The sequence below is a fragment of the Toxotes jaculatrix genome, chromosome 17 (genome assembly GCF_017976425.1).
Source record: "Toxotes jaculatrix isolate fToxJac2 chromosome 17, fToxJac2.pri, whole genome shotgun sequence".
Classification (NCBI taxonomy): domain Eukaryota; kingdom Metazoa; phylum Chordata; class Actinopteri; family Toxotidae; genus Toxotes; species Toxotes jaculatrix.
The window spans coordinates 11636809-11656838 of NC_054410.1; the positions used below are offsets into that span (position 1 = coordinate 11636809).

General features: G+C 41.4%; 1 protein-coding gene across 1 annotated transcript in view; it reads right to left on the bottom strand.

The window, feature by feature from the left end:
* The window catches only part of mboat2a (membrane bound O-acyltransferase domain containing 2a), a 38307-nt gene that overhangs the window by 10478 nt on the left and 7799 nt on the right, over nucleotides 1–20030 (bottom strand). The window contains exons 2-3 of the mRNA XM_041061243.1: nucleotides 9138–9283; nucleotides 5013–5090 (exon numbers count right to left, since the gene is read on the bottom strand). Coding sequence (XP_040917177.1) covers nucleotides 5013–5090; nucleotides 9138–9283 — 224 coding nt within the window. The remainder of the gene's footprint in view (nucleotides 1–5012; nucleotides 5091–9137; nucleotides 9284–20030) is intronic.

Consider the following 20030-nt stretch of genomic DNA (forward strand, 5'->3'; position numbering starts at 1 on the left):
TGTGCAGAGAAAGGGATAAAAAAAGGGGAGAAATAATATTTAAAATACATAATATCTAAAAAATGGGGGAAAAAATGAGTTGACCCTTCAAATAACTATAAACTTTTGTTGCATTTGTTCTCATTAATTTAACTTACACAGTCAGCTTTTCATCTTGATACTCACAATGTAAACCTTTAATTTCCAAGTTCTGAGGAGAGATACTCCTTTTTTTTTCTTCAATACAGTACACAAGACAGTGGCCATGGAAAAAGGGCAAAGCTATGGAAACGGGGAGGAGGTCAAAAATTGAACAAAAGGGAAGAGGAGGCTCCAATAATGTGTCACTGTCAGTGGCTGAAGACAGAGGACAACACAGCCTTTCAACAGAAGACCAAAGACAGTGCAACCCTGGAGCCCATGGCACAAAGCTGCTGCAGAGTCAGCCCAAGTCAAAGCTAGCTAGCAAGCATTCCTCTGCTGCCGACAATAAGAGGATTGTGGTGCTCTGAGAAGGAACACAGCACACCAGCTAGAGCAAGGAGATAAGACGTAACGGGACCTCTTGAATCTGAGAGCCTACTGTAACTGCAGTCCAAGATTCAGCATCATCTAATCTTTAATTCCAAGAATTAAAAAAAAAAAAACAACAATAAAATGAGCCACTCTCACTGCTGCAATATGAAATATTTTCAGATCTTTACTACTTTACTACAACTTACACATGACTTTTAATCACAAAACCCTCAGAGAAGGTACTGTGAAGGGGAGATAATCATTATACAGCGCCTTTATGTGCTGTGAGATTTCTGTGTTTATATCCAACCCACACATGGCGTGTTTTTATGGGCATAACAGTGTACACATTCTTCAGCATCCTACATATAAGGGAGACTGTATGGCTCTGCTCCCCTGCAGCAACAGGGCTCATTCAAATGTGTTGCATGGATACATTCGGTAATACTAATTTAAACATGTGTGGTGATAAGTAATTTATCACCACGTGTGGTGATATCAGTGCTGGTTTTCGTAGAAAGTTCTGTACTGGACACCCCTAGCGATATCTCGCTAACATCCACTATTGCCTATAACCTTACCAGAGAGGTGAAATAACATCAGTTTCCAGAAAGAAGACAGACACTTTAGATCTTCCAGTAAACTTAGCCTCGATGCTCATTAATAGTTTAGCTATGGATGCTTTTATTTCAAAGGGAATTACAGTAAGAGAAGTGCACAATTTGTGTCCTAAGTGACCTGAGTCAGAACCAAACCCAAAAGCTCATTTTATCCTCATGTCTCTGTTTTACTACTCTTTACAGTGTTTTTCATCTGGTTTGCATAGTTGCCTCAAATGTTCTTGTGCATTTGTGTGATTTTATTCTAGAAAAAAAAAAGGCCCACAAAAAGTGCAGCTGCTTAAATATCACAAGGTTCAGTCTTGGTTAACTTGATTCATAATGGGGAAAAAAGAATAACTAAACTAGACGTGCAAACAGGTATAACAGGGTCCAAGTGCCTGACAGACTGAAAGTGCACCAACTTGGGACCACCAAGAGGGTGATACCATCACTGCCAGGATCCGCTCCAGCACTAAGCGTAAGTGCTGTGTGACCTCCCCAGCAATATCAAGATAAAGTTAACATGTTAAAAAAAATATACTACATTAAAAATTGGAAAATATTTTTCTTGCTTTATTAGGCTCAGTACTAGACTATACGACATATGTTGACATTTTAGGAGCACAACAAAGCTTAACTGTTGACTCTACTAACATTTTCAGTCCATAGCAACAACCCTTTTTCACCGAGCTCAGCTCTCTCTCCTGCCAGCACAAAGCTGCAGGTATCAGTGAGGATATGAGCTATATGTGCTGCAGCAGCCATATTTGCAGTGAGCCCACCAGGGATCCAGTCTTTATCCTCATCTGATTTGTGTTTGTGTAATTCACAGCTCAGAAGGGGGTGTTTCATTTCCACTCAAGGCATCAGATGAAGCCTGGGACTAAAGTAGACTGGCCTCCCACTGTGGGACAACGGTAGACAGGTCAACACGTAGACAAGGATCCACACAGGAGCTGCAGGTATGGATACACACCGCACATGGAGCAATGAAAACAAAAAACAGGCTATAAATAAATGTGTGAACACACCAAGACCTCTTTCTGAGGTTGTGTACACATAGTAAATGCCTCAAGGTGCACTTCATGCTCACTCAGATGCATACACAAGTCCAGAGGAAATTTCCATCTGTTCAGCATCCAATTTAATTCGCACACTTATCACTGTCCTGTAACACAGTCTTGCTTTCACACCAAAACTCATATGAATTACAAATGAATAGCATGGTTATGTTTTATATAGGGAAAAAAATTCTCACTTCTATCCTTCTTGTGGATGGGTAGATCATCTGAGAGAGCTACAATTAAGTGCCCCTTGAAAGCTTGAAAGTGTCTGCTCTGCTTCACTGTCCTTGAGCTGCTTGGTCAGCCAGGGCTGAGATACTATGTAAACAGCTGGAGGGAGAAGTCTCAACTGTCAGCATCACCCTTCCTTCCTCCACGTCAAAACTTGCCTGGGAGCCAGTCAGTCGGTCCTCAGGTAATGCTTCACGTACTAAACTGAAACGGAAATATGTGGACACTGTTAGCTTTGACTGTGGTTCCCAAGCTGTGGGCTGGAGCCTGGACGAGAGGTCACAAGATATGCCTGAGGGGGGTCGCAAGATAATTAAAAGGATGGGAGAGAAGAAACAAAAAAAAAACTGCTACAAGTAATTGTGTTTATTTTACAGACTTTCCTCTAATTTCTTGCTTTATTTCTAAACTAACTCTTTGATTAAACTGGTTACAACCGGTAAAAATCAGTCTTGGGACATTGCAACTTAACATTGCTTCATTTTTTTGGGTCACAAGCCAAAAAGTTTGGAGGCCACAGACCCAGACAAATACCCACTCACCATGCTGTAGGCATGGAGGCTATAGAATACAATAATCACTGGAAAACACTATATTTGCATAAAGCATAAAGTCTTTTCTGATCTCTTCAGCAGTCTGGTCCTTCTTTAGCACCAGTTTCAATTAAAGAGGGCACTTGCATTACTGGCGTAGCCTTCTTCCATTGGTCACGCTATATCTAACGATTTCATAGTTCTCTACCTCCCGTCAACCAGCAGGCAGTGCTGTGTTCACATCAGAGGCAAGTAGGAAAGCGTCTGGAACATTCCCTATCTGCTTGCCACATCCAACAGGTGAACACTCGTGAAAACAAAGTGGGTGGGGTGGGGGTCAGGGGAAGAGCGAGAGATCCAGAGCTGCATGAGAATGAATGGTCTGAAATTTGATGCCCCCGTCACTTGAGAAAAAGTGGTCTAGTGAGTCTAGAGCGACACATTCACAGCAAGTCCCACAGTCCAGAAAAAAAAAAAAAAAACTTTTTGTGACTCCATAAAGCTGTCACACTGCACTCACTGTACACTTCCCCCCAAGGACCGGGTGCCTGAGTAGGGAGAACAACAAATAGGGAACATAAGTACCACAGTGTAGGGGGTGGTGTGTGGTACAGAGTGTGTTCTCAAAGTCTGGGTGTTGTCACTGCAGCACGCTAGTCTAGCAACAAGAATTTGTCCAGTTTATCCTGTTTATATATTAAACCCTAATCTGATTCATTTAGTCCCCCAGCAATATTATCATTAGCACTGGTCTATAAATAAGTCTCTCAGTGTGTATTGTAATTCAGTGAAAACAAAGAGGAGGGATGGCTGACGCAGAGACCGGGATGAGAGACACAGTAACAAGGAATGGGACAAAAAAAATTGAGAAGCAGGCAGATGGGAAGAGAAAGGGACAACTTTATCAGTGGGAAAAGACTGGATAGAATTAGACATAAATCTGCAAAGTGGCAACTTCACCAAAGGTCTACTTCTGTGTGTTGAAATATTTGAAAGCTTTGATTACCTATGCTGCCAACTCAAGGGTAGTTCAAAGAGCAAAGGCCAAGGGTTAAACATTTGGATGACTTGTACAGTCAGATGGCAGAAGCACAGAGTCCAGAGTTAAATCTCAACCTGTTGCTGCGATAATAACTCATTTGTTATGCAAAAACCTGAGGCAGTAGGTTCAACGCCCTCTGCAAACACAACATGTCAGTGCGTCCTGGCTCTGGGGTTCTCTCTGCACCTTTCATCAGGAGGCTGGGTGAACTTTTATCTCTGAATGTGATGGAGTTGGAGGTGTGTTGGCTTGGCACGGGCGACAGTCACGGTTTTCAGTTTCATAAGAGCTACACTAAGAGTGCGGGGACACTGCTTATCTGCTCACTTACACAGGAGACAGAACACCAGGCTAAAAGCACACCAATACTTTTTGCAGGGGGTTAAATCCCAAGGAAATGTGTGACATTTGATTTGATGTGTTTGTAAAACACTGCTGGATGTTGAAATGTCATTGTCATTCTGTCACAGGGTTTTGAGTCCCTGCTTTCTGAGTGCAGAGCTATTGTGATTCATGTTTTGTGAGCATCTATTTAAAGTGCTCTCCCTAGGGATAAACATATTCTGTTTACACCTGCACTCACTAACCTTGAATTCTGGTAAAAAAAACAAAAAAAAAAACAAAAAAAAAAAACATCAAAGATGTTGTATGTGAGTGTGTGTGTGTGTCTATGCATGTCTGTGTGTGTGTGTGTGTGCGCTTTGATGAGCCATGGCCACAGATGGAAGACTGGGGGCAGAATCATTGTCATCGTGACCCAGGCTCATGTGCCTCAAAAAAACAAAAATACAGACAGATGAAGAAGCAAATATGAGACTGATCCATAGCCAACCAATTCACAGCATTTGTATTATCTAACATGCAATCTAACATTTTGTACAAGATTTCGGTTTACTGGCTTTGTCACATGTCTTTGTCATGCTTCCAGTTCCCATATCAGGGTTATTAACGTGGGAAATGATGAGGCATTTTACAATTCTGTGTGAACTATGAGGTCACACAACAAGTCTGGTAGAGTCCGGGTGTGTACTCCACTTGACCTTACTTGTGCATGTGCTCCAGGCCAGCGAAGACCATCACACTGTAGGACAGACCACTCTGCACCAGGAAATGGAGGGAATACCTGCGAGGAGACAGACAACATAAATAATGCATTATTGATGCAAATGAAAATACAAAAGAGCTGGTGGGCATTTAGTGTGTTGATACAGGACACTACAGTGGGGCTGATGTTTGGCCGTCCAGGATTTAAGTTTGGTTCAAGTTTCTGAATGCTGTCTCAGCTTACCACAATATTCAAATTTTACCATTTTGCTGACACGGCTCATTCTTGGCCTGTTATTTAGTGGAAAATGTCTTCACACATGCCCCTGGCTTAGACCAGCTAATATTAGACTTTATTTGTTCCCTGTGTTACAGTCCACATCCTGTTTTGTCATCCGATACTGTCATTTGGAAAAGGAAATCATAACATTGCAAAACTGCAGTTGCACCATCAGCCATGTGAAGCTCCCCCATTACTACCCAGTAATGTGTTATCTCCTGTCACACGACAGGATGGTGACGATCATCGTCACACCATGTTCTTAACTGTTACTTCCTATTACTTCCTTTTGCAAGATTTCTTATAGCGCACCATTACCAAGAACTGTGTATGAACATGTGCCCGTGTTGATCAAACATCCTCCCCTCTCCCTTCCCGTGAAGCACAAATACAAGGCTCAAACACACAGTTCAACGGCGACAGTAGCAGCAGCTACTTTGAAGGGCACAGTGTGTGATGCTGCCGACGTCAAGCCCTCCAGGAGAGGAGAGATGCCACACTCTGTTAGCAGTGAGTCAACAAAGAGGGCAAGGGCATCAGGAAAAGACGAAGGGAACAAGGGAGGATAGGCCTGGTGAATTAAATGAACTGACCAGCAAAAAAGGGGGTTAAGAATGCAGTATTATCAGAGGGAGGGGGCAGGGGATGATATCTAAAATTCTTACGCAGTAGGACATTGTAACTTTTAACCTGTCTGGTTGGGAAGTTTTAAACAAACATGACAATCTGTTCTCGTGTCTAAAAAGCCTAAAAACAAACTCAGTCCCCTATTGACGGAAGAAATGTTCCAACAGTTCAACAATCTCCGACTGTTTTCTCCAGTGACACTGAAAAACAAGCTTGTGTGTCTGACAGAGAGGGAATAAAACCTAAAATAAACCAACTCTCTGCAGCATCTGCGAGACAGCTCCTCTAGGACCCGAAGTCTTAGCCCTCTAAGACAGAACAGTGTGAGAATGTGTATGTACAATAAAAGTTGAGATCATTATTTGTGCCTGTGTGTGTATGTGAATAAAAGTGTGCAGATGAAAATGTGTGCACAGATGTATTCATGCATTACACACGAGAAAGCTGCACTGGCAGAAGTTGACTGGGACCCTATAAACATGTACAAAGCTCCAAGTTACTGTTACCTTACTCTACTGGACAAGTTCATCAAATAATTTCATTCATCTTTTGGAATGAAATTATTTCTCATTATATGGTATAGTGTTACAAATCAGAGATCTAAGTGATAAAAAGACTTTTACTCTTGTAATTAGTGCATAATTTAGATAATGTAAGCTAAAGTACTTAACCCGGAGTACTGAGCCAAGTACAATAAATACCATATACCGCCTTTGTAAAATGTATCTACTAAAAGACATTTATATGGGAATATGGTCTTTTAATTAACGTAGCAAATAAAACTCTTTGGCAGCCTTTCACAGACATAAACTTCATTTATTGATTGTTTGACCCATTTGGACACAGAGGCTGTCATCTCTCAGTCAAATGTAAAGGATGAATGGAATTTTCACAAGTAAAAATTGATCTCCCATAAAGTTTCCTAAGTTGCCTAATTCATTATTTCGTCTTCTCATTTGTTAGTCTGAAAGTATGTGTCCTCTTTTTTGTCTCTGTAGAGAAGAACAGTTTTCCTTTCCTTTCGATGCACAGAAATATAAACCGTTGCCGACAGTTACCATAATTCACTTATTTTACTTTTTTTCTCCAACTAGTTTTATGTTTTTGTTATTTATTTTTATTCACATATTTTCGCTATATTGCTAAGATGTGGTGAATATGATCTTTTAACTTCCATACACCACCTTACACTACGGGTAAGCCTATGTGTACTGACATCCTCATCCTTTCTCATGTTAATGCAGCTGCATGTCCAATGCAGCTACATTGTGGCATCGTGTACATGAACCGTCTGTCGACAGGTTATTAAAGAAATCCCTCACCTCATCCCTCTGCACCTATTACCTGATGACAAGGTAACATTTCTCCTGTTTAGCATTTTCCCACTAGCTGGATGTCTAGCGAATGTTCCCCAGGTTTGCTGTCCTAGACGCATGCACACACCCAGAGTAGCACTTTGAGAGGCACTCTGCCAGAGGTACAGTGGCTTGTCTATTACAGGGCAATAGCTTTCTAATTGGATATCAGTTACTACCCGATCGACCCATTTGCTTTGGCAAGGATGAAGAGAATGAGGGCAGGGTGAGGGAGAATGAGGAAGGGAAGGGCAGCGAGGGGAGCGGCAGAAGTGAGAGGAGAAAAACAGGATGACAGGAGACAAGTTGCAAACAAGGAGAAAGGTGTAGGACAAACATGAGAAGAAAAGCAGAATGAGAAACAGCAAACTCAGTGCCACACCTACTGCTCAGAACAACTATCATCAGCACTGAATTAACACTGAATTTCATTGAGGTCTGTAATGGGAAAATCCACCTTAAAACGTTGCTATGTGCTAAGCATGTTTGCTAAGTATGTTTCTTCCCACAGATAACCAACAAAACATTGATAAGATGTATTAATAAGGTTAGTTAGGTGTTTCAGACTGTTTGAGTGGTTACTAATTATTAAATAATTACAAATGTAAAGCAATCTATGAGGCAGTTAATTAAATTCATATTAAATGACACAATTACCCAACATGTTAATTAATAATTCTTTTTTTCATTATTCTGTTTCAGTTTCTGAATAAATTACTCAACTTATTAAACTTTCAAGTCATTATAAAGAGGAATTGTGACGCTATGAATACAACAATTTATTTTTCATTTGATAAATGTATGTGTTCACTGCTGTATCATTTACTCTTACAGTGCTCAGGTGACATTTAATTATTTCACAGCCTGCACTCAGTGTTCTTTCCAAATCCAAGAAACAGCAGCGCCCACTAAACGTTCTCTGAAGTAGTTTTTACACTTGTAAAGCAGAGCTCACAGATCCAGGGTGTTGGCGTGTCGCTAATGTTAGCAAGCCAGCCAAACATCAGGTCTGGGAAACACTAGCCCACTCTTGAAGATGAAAAGGGGTGCCAATATGGAATGCAGTTTCATTTATTATTCAGTCTCCTCACCCTTAGTCTTTCTCTTTCTTTCTTTCTTTCTTTCTTTCTCTCTGTGCTTATATATCAATGATCTTTATGCAGTGTAGTCACAAAGCCTGTTGTGTTTAGCCTGGGGGATGTGACCCTCTCTCTTTTGGTCAAACAGAATGAAAGACTTCTCTAAAGGACACACTTACATGTAAAACATACACCTGGAACTAGGCTGCAGCTAAAGATAATGTTAAATTAGTGATAAATCTGCCCCTCATTTTCTTGATTAATCATTTAGTCAAAGAAATGTCAGGAAACTGTGAAATATGTACATCACGGTTTAACTGAGTCCAAAAAGGTGAAAAGCAGGAAAACTTGACACTGGAGAAGACAAGTAATTTCTTATCAGTAAACTAACTGATTAATTAACTTTTCCTTTTAGATGCGGCTGAAATGTTTGGGTATATTCTCTGGGCTCTATGAAGAAGCATTCTGGGAAATGTGGGAAAACAACTGAAGTAGAAATGGGCAGCAGTGGATAGTTCATTACATAACAGTTCCTTTCATTACATAACATTACATAACATTTCATATACCAATAACTGAACCATGAGAATAACAATATTCTTTTAAACAATCCAACAGCATTTACTTTAGAAATATACGTACAATGGTATCAAACTGGGACATGAATAACAGTCTGCCGGAAAAGGATCTCACTGACATAATATTGTAGGAAGAAATTCGGAGGAGCGGAGTGAAACAGGGCAGCGATGACAAGAAAAGAGCCGAGTAACAGATGAGTGACTCACCAGCCAAAGCAGAAGAGAGCCAGGTAGAAGCCCAGCAGAGTGGCCACCACATGTCTGATGAAGGGACTGGTCTTACTGGGGTGGAGGTAGATCCGGAACCACACAGCCGTCAGCAGGGCAAACAGCTGACATGCCACAAAGTTAACCTGCACAGAGGAACACACACACAAAAAAAAAAAATATTCCTACAGGTGCATGAAAGTTAAGATGAATCCAAAAGGACCGACAGCTGGAACTGGGCCAAGTTCTGAGATTAGAGCGATATTAAATCAGATAAATAAATGATGAGAAATAACGAGAGAGAAAACCACAAAGCTGACCCGGGTGACTGTGGAAATTGTATAAATGCAAAGGATATTATCATACACAACAACAATGCAAATCCCAAATTTAACCCAAAGAGAAAGTAAAGAATAGAGCAGTTATCCAGAGGGATTATAGGTTTATGCTGAACCTGAACCTGTAAGTGCAACAACAGAAGTGTGATCCTTATATATTTATATATAATGTCATATTAGTATATACATATCTTATGGTCAAATGCATTCTGTCTGGCTGGTCATAGTAAAGCTCGGTTAGAGCGGGTGTTTGAAACCTTGTTTCATCTGCTAATGTCTCCAAATGGCAAAGCAAAGAGGCTTTACTCCAGACAATAGTGAGATTGACTAGATCCATCAAGGGAAACCTCTCTGTTTGATTACTAACACTTCATTCATCCTGAAGGGTGGGGCATGTACATTATGTCCTGTTGATCTGCATGGACCATGTTATGCTGTCAAACTGACTGTTTTACGACTTTGGGATGAAACCACTATCACGACCACGACACCCCCCCCCCCCCCCCCCCCGTAGACACCTCACTGACATCACTGCTTCTGGGTATTGCATTGGGAGTGCGTGCATGTCTGCATATGTCCTTTCAACCCAAACCGAGTGATGACTCAGGAGTAGTGTTTGATGTGTCGTGCTATTAATAATCTATTGCTCACTCACATCATCGCACTGTACACTTGCGCACACACACAAACAAACACACAACTAAAGCCAGTAAAAGCTTCCTGATCTATTTCTCCATTTCCTCTCTAGGTTAGTCCTCTCTGCATTCAGTCTCCCTTTACAAATGCAAATACACACGCAAACACAACATACACGGCGGATATAAGTAACTGCAGTACAAAAGGCGTTACTCCAGTACAATGACATCACCTCATATTTGCGGTCATACATGGTCAGTGCCTGTGCACATCTTTTTAAAACCCAGACTAAATGACAGAGAATTAAAGGGCTGATATTAGACAAAGGAAACTGAAAAAAAAAATGATCACACTCAATACTGTTAAAGTTGGAATAAGCACTTCTCCTTTAAGTACCCTTCATTGTTTGGTGTCACATTAAGTGATACATGTCTGAAGACACAATAGCCCGTCCATGTATATAGGTCACGTTAACAGATCCGTCTGGCCGGTAAGCAGTGAAAGGCCAGACACCATGAGCACCATCTATTATCTATGGAACGTGCATGATTAATGAGCGAGGGAGGGAGAGAGACAGATACAGCCTTAAGTACTGTATGTAGGCCCTCTAAGTCTGCACGGCTAACAGATGTAGTAACAAATCATCTGCAGCATTAGCCTGAGTGTATTATATCAGATGGCTTTTAGTTGTGAATACTGGATTTTTTTTTTCATGTATACATGAATACACACACACAAACAAACAAACAAAGCACAAGAACCTCAATAACCGGAGCTGGCCTCTTTTGTCCTTCTATTGTCATGGACGGTATTGTTCAAGGGAGGATCCCAGTTGGGACTAAGATGAGTATAATTAACAAATAATCCAGCAGGAGAACGTTAAACAAAAGGCTGCGAGCTGGTCCTGATGCCACTGACTGAGCTTAACCCAAAAGCAAACTAATCCACTGGCCTTTTCATTTTCTACCAAGGTGTGTTGTTTTAGCTGCAGACAGCGTTTCCATGGTATCTAAAAGCAAACTACCAATCCTCTAACTATCTGTCTGCAGTATCTGTTATGGATCAAAGGCAAACAACCCAACCCAGCTATGTGCCAATAAAGATTAGTTTTTATTGACATTGGCTGCTATTTTCATCATTCAACCATGAATAACACAGTAAGTAGGCCTACTTTTAGGCTAAATCAATCCCTGACTGATGTGAATAGATGAGTGTCAGGCAATCTCTAGTGTAACAAATATGGCAAAATTAGACTCAGGTTGAACTGCAAATCCCCCCCCCCCCCCTCCTCCGCCTTTTAAATATAAACTGCTAAAAACAAAATGAGATGCTCTGGTAATGACAGCCAATCACATCAAATAGACCTCCTCCGGCTCCCTCTTCTCATGCAAGCCTCTTTTTTTTTTCCCAGTGTTTACCCAGTCCTCAGCTTTGGATGTCATTTCACGCTTTGATTACTTCAAGCTGCTCTCTTGCTGAAGAAGCCATCGCCGGTTGGTTGGCTGAATGAAAAGCTGACTTGCCAGCCTGAGAGCCTTCCCACAGAATGACTGACCGGCTCATTTGCAAACCAGCAAACATCCCACACTTACTATAGTTACTGATTTCTCAAAGCGACCCGCAGAGGCAAAAAATAGCCTGTAATGTCAGACAGTTACATGATTACAGCATGAACCAAGCTAGTCTTCCTGTGCATACTCATGTGCATGACTCCACAGCAAACACACCACAGACAGACATATCTTATACAGTATGATGTTAAAAGAATCTTATATTTTATACATTAGGTTATTGCAATTACTGTTCAAGTGACTGCGTCCTTGCAAATAACTTTACATGGGGAGTGAACTACAACTTGAGGAACTGCAATTGCCTGAGAGTAAGACGGTGTGAAATCAGCCCCTCCCTGGATATGAACACATTGCTTTGTAAGTAAGGAATTTCAGTGTGGGAGACTGGATGGGTGTGACAGAGGCACTGTATTGTTCAAGGCACAAGCAAAGTCGGGGTAAGGGTGACTGCCTGAAAGCTGACTGTGCGGAAAAAGCTCAGACTGAGGACTTTGTCAACTGTGGATCACCTATTCTTGAGCTTTTCATATAATATGAGGAATAAGGTTGCAGTCGTTTACTTTTTACAGTATCAAATTTGAAGCATAAATTATTGCTGTAGAACAGAGTGAACCGGAAATTGAAACGATATGATAACTGCAAATGGCTTCATTTCATTAGGAAAAACCTGTTATGTACCTCTTTGACATATGCTTAAAAACAAACAAACAAAAAAAAAAAACACTTTGGTTTGGAGTTGATGAGTTTGCAACAAATCCTAGAAATCCTTTGACAGAGCAAACAGAACGTATATTTAACATTACTTTAAAATACTACCTCACAAACACAAATCCTCTCAGTATTCAAACTGCCAGCCTGTGTTTGTTGATAAGATTAGCTAAGCCTGCTTTTCAAAGAGCCAGCTCTGGTGGTGATGAGATGCGTGGAAATCGTTCTGTCCGACCATGAAACAGCCGGCTGTTGTCTCCTCGTGCAGGCTTGTAATTGGACCTGTTGATTACTGGCTAGTTTATCAGGAATCTCGCCCCGAAGCTGCGCTCACTGACAAACTGTCGCACAGGAAACTTGGACGATTAATGAACTTGGAAACATCTTTTAAAGACTTTGCTTTAAAAACACATGATCTCGATACGAGTATGAACAAAATGACACGCATACCACATGTGCAATATGGACAAGTGGCTGCTTGATTACAAGCCGTTTTAGTTTCGGTCCACATTTGTTAACATTTCCATTCACGGTTCCTATAATTTTTATTTATTAATATCAAGACCACTGAGGCACCCACGATGACCAAATGTCAACAAATCTGAATTAACCCTTTAGAAACTAAAGGGTTCTGTGTCAATGTCACTTCAGTTCAGCAGGAAGTCGGAGAGATTGATTGCTTTTAGGCAGATGACACGAGTGATTCAAATTATTTAAGGCCTATCCTCGGCTATGGAGATGTTAAAGTGTTCACAGTTCCAAATGCCAAACTATGTCTTTATCAGTGTTTCTGAATGGAGCTAAATTCACTAGACGAACGAAGTGTTGTGATGTAGTAGACTGACATTGGAAATTAATGCCAGCAGTTGGGAAATCAGCTGTCAAAGTAAATATAACAGGTCTTTTGCCTGAGCAGCAGTTATATAATGGGACCACATGCCAGTCGACTTGCTACATTTCACTCACAGATGTGATTTTTTACACTGCGAACTGACGCCACAGCATCACGTTAAAGATGCCGTTCCACATGAATGCAAAGAATTGTGGGGCGTGTAGCGACCGCGGACGCCTCCCAGGCGTATGCTGCACTTCCCAGAAAAGTTGGTATGGTAACATGAGAATTGTTAGATAACTCACTGCACGACAAAAAAAAAACCCAAAGAGACAGTGTCACTCTTTGGTAAAAGACAAGGCTAAATGTGTTTTTCCTCCGTCTGTCGCCAGAGTTGGAATAGTAGTTTATTGAATAAACATTTTGCAGTAGACAAGATCCTGTGCCAGGGTGCGTTGTTTCTTCATTCATAATACATGGATCTCCTTCTCCATTATTGATTCATTCTGAAGCCAACCTTACCCTGGGGTAAAGCGCTCTTATTGTTTCAGAATGTAAGGCAGAATATCTGTGCTGCAGAACGGTTTGTTTGAGATTCAAAGGGAGCCACAGAAAAAGGAAAAGCCACCACTTTGGATAAACGTACTGCAGCAAACCCACTGAAGTCCGTTCTTAGGGAGGGGGAAAGACTAAACAGAGTGGGAAAAAGACTAAATTGGGGAGTAACACTGAATGAACTTTAAGTGTGACTGTGGTTCAAACCATAAAACTATGTAGCTACTAACAAAGGATGGAAAGAAAAGTTGAAAAGTAGACATTTTTTAACTGCATCAAAGTTTTCTTGGCAGGGGTCCTAGACCATTATTCCTTTCTCCTCTTCCTTCTCACCTGTGATAACAAATCCCACTGACACAATATTTGCTCCAAACAGGCCTGGTGAGAACACACCCTTAAATAAGAAATCCCCACCGCCTTTCACCTTGAGCGTGAATTCACTTTATCTCAGTACCAGACAGGATAGTGTCTTAGCAAATCAACTGCATGTCATCACAGTGTGTATGGATCAGAGAGACACAGGGAGTGAGACATACATGCAGATGTTTTGATGGTTGGCAGGCGCCAGTGAGCGATCAGCGCTTAAGGGCAATGAGCTGTCAGGCAGTTTCTCCTGGCAGCTGTGGCACAGGGCTCAGCTCAGCTTTAAGAAGCTGCATTATAGACTGACACACAGACTGGCAGAGGGAAAGGCGCTGAAGGGGGAGGGAGGAAGTCATTGTGGATGCAGTGGAAGACAGAGATAAGCCAGCTTCCTGAAGCTCATTACTGAATGAAACACACTGTGCATGTCTCGCTGTCTGCGTACGTGTGAGGGAGAGAAACATCAAGACCCCCCCCTGGGGGCTGGAGCACTGCTCCTTTTCATGTCACTCTCACACCATGTTCCCTATTTATCATTTTCTGTCTCTCTTGTTTTTACCAGTCTGAACGTTTCCTGAAATGATCACCAAAAAGCTGATTGTTCTTCACCCACAATCATGACTCTACTACAACAACCACGATTTCACTCGTCTCCTGCTTGTGTTTCAATCTTAACTTATCAGCTGGTGACGTCACCTTGGAGAGGAGCTGCAGCCAGGCAGGGAAGCTATGAAGAAACTAGTAACGGCGAAGGAGGGAACAGACAGATGGCGAGTTATTTGGTATTTGGGCACAGTGTTTCCTTTTTCCTTTTCTATCAAAACAAGGCCCAGAATCATAAGTTTATCCTTGAGGGATTTTGAATATCTCCAGCAAATTTCACAGTAATCAGTCCAATAGACTGAAATCAAAAATGTCAAACGAATGGCAGCTCAAGAAGAAAAGTCGGGGGAATCAAGTCACAATCATCATTTGGGAACTGTGAAAGAAAAAGTGGTGTAGTAGTCAGCAGTCTAAAAAGGGTCACAAACATCTCACAAAAAGGATTTGAGCAAAAGCAATTTGCAAAAAATAAGAATTTGCATTCAATCTTGGTACTTTCTAACCTTTATTTAGCTGAGTCTGAGTCAGCATGTGTATTATGAGAGGACTCGAGAAAATGCTGAAGGTTCCTGTGGGGCACTGAGACAGATAAGCATCTCAATAAAACCAGCTTGTTGAGTCTGGCCTGCTCTCTATGGGTGCAGGACACCTTTCCCATGGGAGAGCTCTTTGCTTGGGAAATGACTTTCATTCCCTCAATGAGCCCGAGTAGTATCACAAACACACACACATACACCCACACTACTGGGCCAATATAATTTTTCATAAATAGTACTCCTCTCCCCTCTCCCTGTGCATGGTCTGTGTTTAGCCCAGAGAGACTGAAAATAGTTCCTTTTTGCAAATAGCAGCGTATGCTTCCCTATCCGAGCCTTACTCACAGTGACTGGTGGGTTCCTGTCTGTGCATGTGTGCCTGCATCTGTTTGTGTGTCTTAACGAAGTGGGAGATAAATTTAGACAGTCATTAGCATTAAAACCCTTTTTTTCCATGTCATTAAGTCACGCTGCTGCCCCATCCCATCCCACCCCTCCCTTCCCTTCCCCTCTCCTCCCCCAACACCCCCCCCCCCCCCCCCCCCAACGCCTTCCTCCACCCGCACGGCTTACGTGACGCTACAGTCCCCATTCTGCACGGTCGCATTTCATTTCCATCAGCTGTAGTACACAATGACTCATGCAAATTCACGATGCTGCTGCCAGCATGGAGGGAGGGAATCAAAGGCCTGGAAGTTAAACTCAACTAGTGTCACAGCCTGATTTCTAAGCTCATATTGGCTATGGAGTATATGTACAGTATATTACACATATACTGTCCTGATCCTCCTTATAGTACCACAGCGTAAACACCCTGTTGTCAGCAGTTTTCATGTTAGGTGAGAGCTGGAGGAGAGCACTGATATCTAATTCCCACAGAGGATTAAAAACAGCTGATGATAAGAGTGTTTGCAAATGATACAAAGGGTGTGGATGAAGGGAGGACGAGAGAGAACAGAGACAGAGCTTAGACATTTTCTTTCCAAAAAAAAAAAATTCCTGCAAAATGCAGGAAATGTGCAGAAGACTGTAAAAGCACAGACTACAACCTAGATTTTTTTTATGAAGCAATAAATTTAGTTTTCAATCAGAAAACATGGACAGAAGAATGTGGTGAGAAAAGCCAGCTGGAGAATTCACAAAACGCTACTCCATCCTCTGCCATTCAACCCCATCCCTGGCTGGAGGAAAATGAGAGCGGTGAAAGGTTTGCCAGTGTTCTCCCACATGCAAACACACACCAGCAAACACACACATGTGCATATACACACAACTATCCACAGCCAGACAAAGACACAGGCAATGTCATGACTACTTTAGTCTTGGCCGACAAATGTAGCACAATTGGTCACGGCTCCTTGAGACAAACTGACTTGTATGTGTGTGTGTGTGCCCAGTGAAACTAGATCATGCTGACAGTATGGGAACAACAGTATTCTTGTTTGTTGGATGATTGGTTGGTTGTATTGTGTGGTGTTTTACGTGGAGGGAGATATAGATTTGCTAAAAATCCAAAAGGCTGAAAATGTGGTTTTGTTGATGCTGGAAATCATGAGATAAGTGCCAAAGGGGGGACAGAAGCAGCCCAGAGGAAGCATGCACCGATGCACACACACACACACACACACACCCACACACACATACCACACAGACAGGAGTGTTAAAGCTTGCAGTGTGGTGCTCTCCTCTCTGAGCTGATCCACAGATCCCAGTCAGGCTCTATGGTCAGGCCGGCTATTAATAGCCAAACAATCAGCCTTTCCCCACAAGGCAGCCAGCAGCAGTGGGCCAGAACCAAGCACACAATATATATGTGTGTGTGTGTATGTGTGTGTGACTCCTTTCATGAAATACATGAACCAGAAACATGTAAAGATTACAGAGCTGCTTTTGGTCAGAAATGCCATCTGTGCATCTCCACTGAACAATGAAGATGCACTGGAGATGTGTTGCACTATATGTTGATTTAAGTGGTGCTCCTAAATTTGGTTCTGGTGCACCTAAAATTTTCAGCTGGGAGAAACCAGTGCGACGAGTGAAAAAAGCTAGCCTGAAGCCCAGGCTTATGTACATATTGTATGTTACCATGTCGGTGCAAAAACAAACACAGGGGAACAGGAGGAAGGACACAAAGAGACAGAGAGACAAAATCTTGTAAACATAAATAGCCACTATTCTTCATAGTAAACATCCTGGGTTTTGCAGACTTGGAATCCCAACTATTGTCCATGCACCTCATGACATGTCCCTCTGTAAGTTCCTTCTTTCTTTTATCTTCTTCTGCTGTCCCTACATTTCTACATTTCTCAGTGAGCTTTATTCAACACCGCTTACCCACAATTCCTAGCAAATAACTGCCATAATTTATGAATTTAAATAAATATTTATATTTACTGGCATCATGACAAACAGAGAGAGGGAAACTGAGCTGAAATACTTTCAAGCAATAATCTGCAGGATGTCTGAATGAAAAACGCAGTGTGCTGCACAGTATCTTGTAGGGTATAAAACAATAAATTGATGAAAGTGTTGCTGACTGATTATGTCGCCCATTATATCCCTGTTGCCTGTGGATGCATGTCTCTACCACACTGCTGAATAATGCAAACGTATAAAGATATAAGCAAGCGCAATTGTTTAACACCCACTTTGTATATGTACATAACCCTCTGCAAACAACTGCCAGCGGTGCAGCCATTTGATTTGCACAAAGAGACACAGGGAAAGAGATTTTTACAAGAGCTCTTAACAGGAAGTTTGGGTGATTTGCCAGTGGACACTACTGCTTTATTCATGCTTTCAGACATCGGTAAAAATGAATGACAGTGCACTCCCGCAGTCTACATAAGTGTAAGGGATATTGGAAAGTTAGAGTGGCAAATATTAATCTATCAAAATCTTAAAGAAACAAACTGATTTTACTGCTACTGATACTGGTTGTTAATGTTTGAAGAAAGTGTAGAGACCGATATTAAATCATGTTTCCATAGCATGCTTCACACTTATGTGAAGCATGTCTATTAAAAAAAAAAAAAAAAAAAAAAAAAAAATACAACAGGAATAGAAAATTAAGAAACTTTGTCAGAAACCATTTTCCATTTTTAAAAAGAATTTTTGGTTTCACGCTGTGATGGTAGGCACTGGACGTGGTTTAAGAGGCCAATGCAGCTGAGAGGCAGTGAATCAGAGTGCTGTCTCAAATTCCTGATCGAGAGCTACCGCCTGCTGGGCTCACTCTCTTCCATTCACAGAGAGCTGCTGAGGGAAAAATCCTGTTACTCACAAGGAATCATCAAGACTTTGCTTGTAATATCTGAGACAGCCTCTAACCAAACTTTAATCGCCACCCTTGTGTTATTTGAATGTGGGGCCCCAGCTGTAGATGCTTAGTATGGAATGTATAGAGACAGAGGTTCAAAGGGAGGGTACGTTGCCAAGCATGATCAGTCTTGCTTTGAAAAAAAATAGGCTTTGAAACAGCTAGAATAATGACACACAGCGACGTGTTGTAATCTCAAAGAAATCATGCTGTATCTCTCTCACTCTGAAACCAAAGGTGAGCCTTTTTTCTTTGAGTCATGATTCTCTCACTGTGTCAGTTTTTTAGCAAACAGTCTACATGTTTCTGAGATGGCTAAAAAAACATTTACTGGACTGTAACTCCTTACATAAAAATGGAAAGAACATTTTGTCCCCTTTCTGCTGGACTGCCATTCCTGTCGCTCTCTAGACTAAACCCAGAGGCAAAGACAACACACAACAAAAATATAAACCTATCATTAATGAAGACTGAGCCTCCCTGAGAACTATTATTGTACATTCAAGTACTCAAACAACTGCTGGCATGTAGCTTTTAGAGAAAAGGCTTGCAAGTCATGAGACACGAGGAGATTCTTAGATAAGCAGTAAAGAACTAACAATACATGCAGCACAGTGCTCCTTGGTGTTTCAGAAACCCCAATCTGCAACAATTCAAACGTGCTAGATCAGGTTAGTCAGCATGTAAGAGTTAAATAGACTTAAAAAGCCATAAGACATAAAGAGCAGCACCTAAATTTGACTTATTTATATTGTCAGTTATTGTATTCCCATGTAATTAACAATACAGCTCTTTAACAATAGTTTGTCAGTACAGGGGAAATGCCATTGACTCCAGAGAAGAAACACAGTATTCCTAGCTTTGGCAACCAATACCTAGATTAAAAAAGAAAGCAGTCAGTTGCTATGATACCGCACCATATATGCAAAAGTCCTCAATGGTGTGCTGAGAGTGAGGAGACAACCTTTAAATAACAGATCTTTACAAATGGCAGAACTCTGGCAAGAATCTGCACTCAAGTACTCAAATGACCAGTTGTAAGTGCTAACATCGCTAGCGGTGCTTGGAAGTTCTATAAAGACTGTGGAATTCACAATAAAAGTCCACTTACCAGTTCAAAACTTCACAATAATGCTCAAGTATCAGAACTGAATGCAGCACAAAGGGCAGTTTTTTTTCCTGTAAAGTTACAAAAGACTGAAAACGCTCAGCAAATGTTACATAAGCGTGTTAAGTAACTGATATTTGCTGACTGTGTTAATGTTCTGTGGTTGTTCTGCTGTGGTACTGCTCAGATATGTCATGACTAACAACATCAACTACGGCCAAAACCCCCACTGGAAGATCTCTCATCTGAAGCCGTGTCCCACTTGATGGCTGTAATTCACAGCTGCTATGAGAAGTAATTCACATGGGGCAATTCAATGACGTG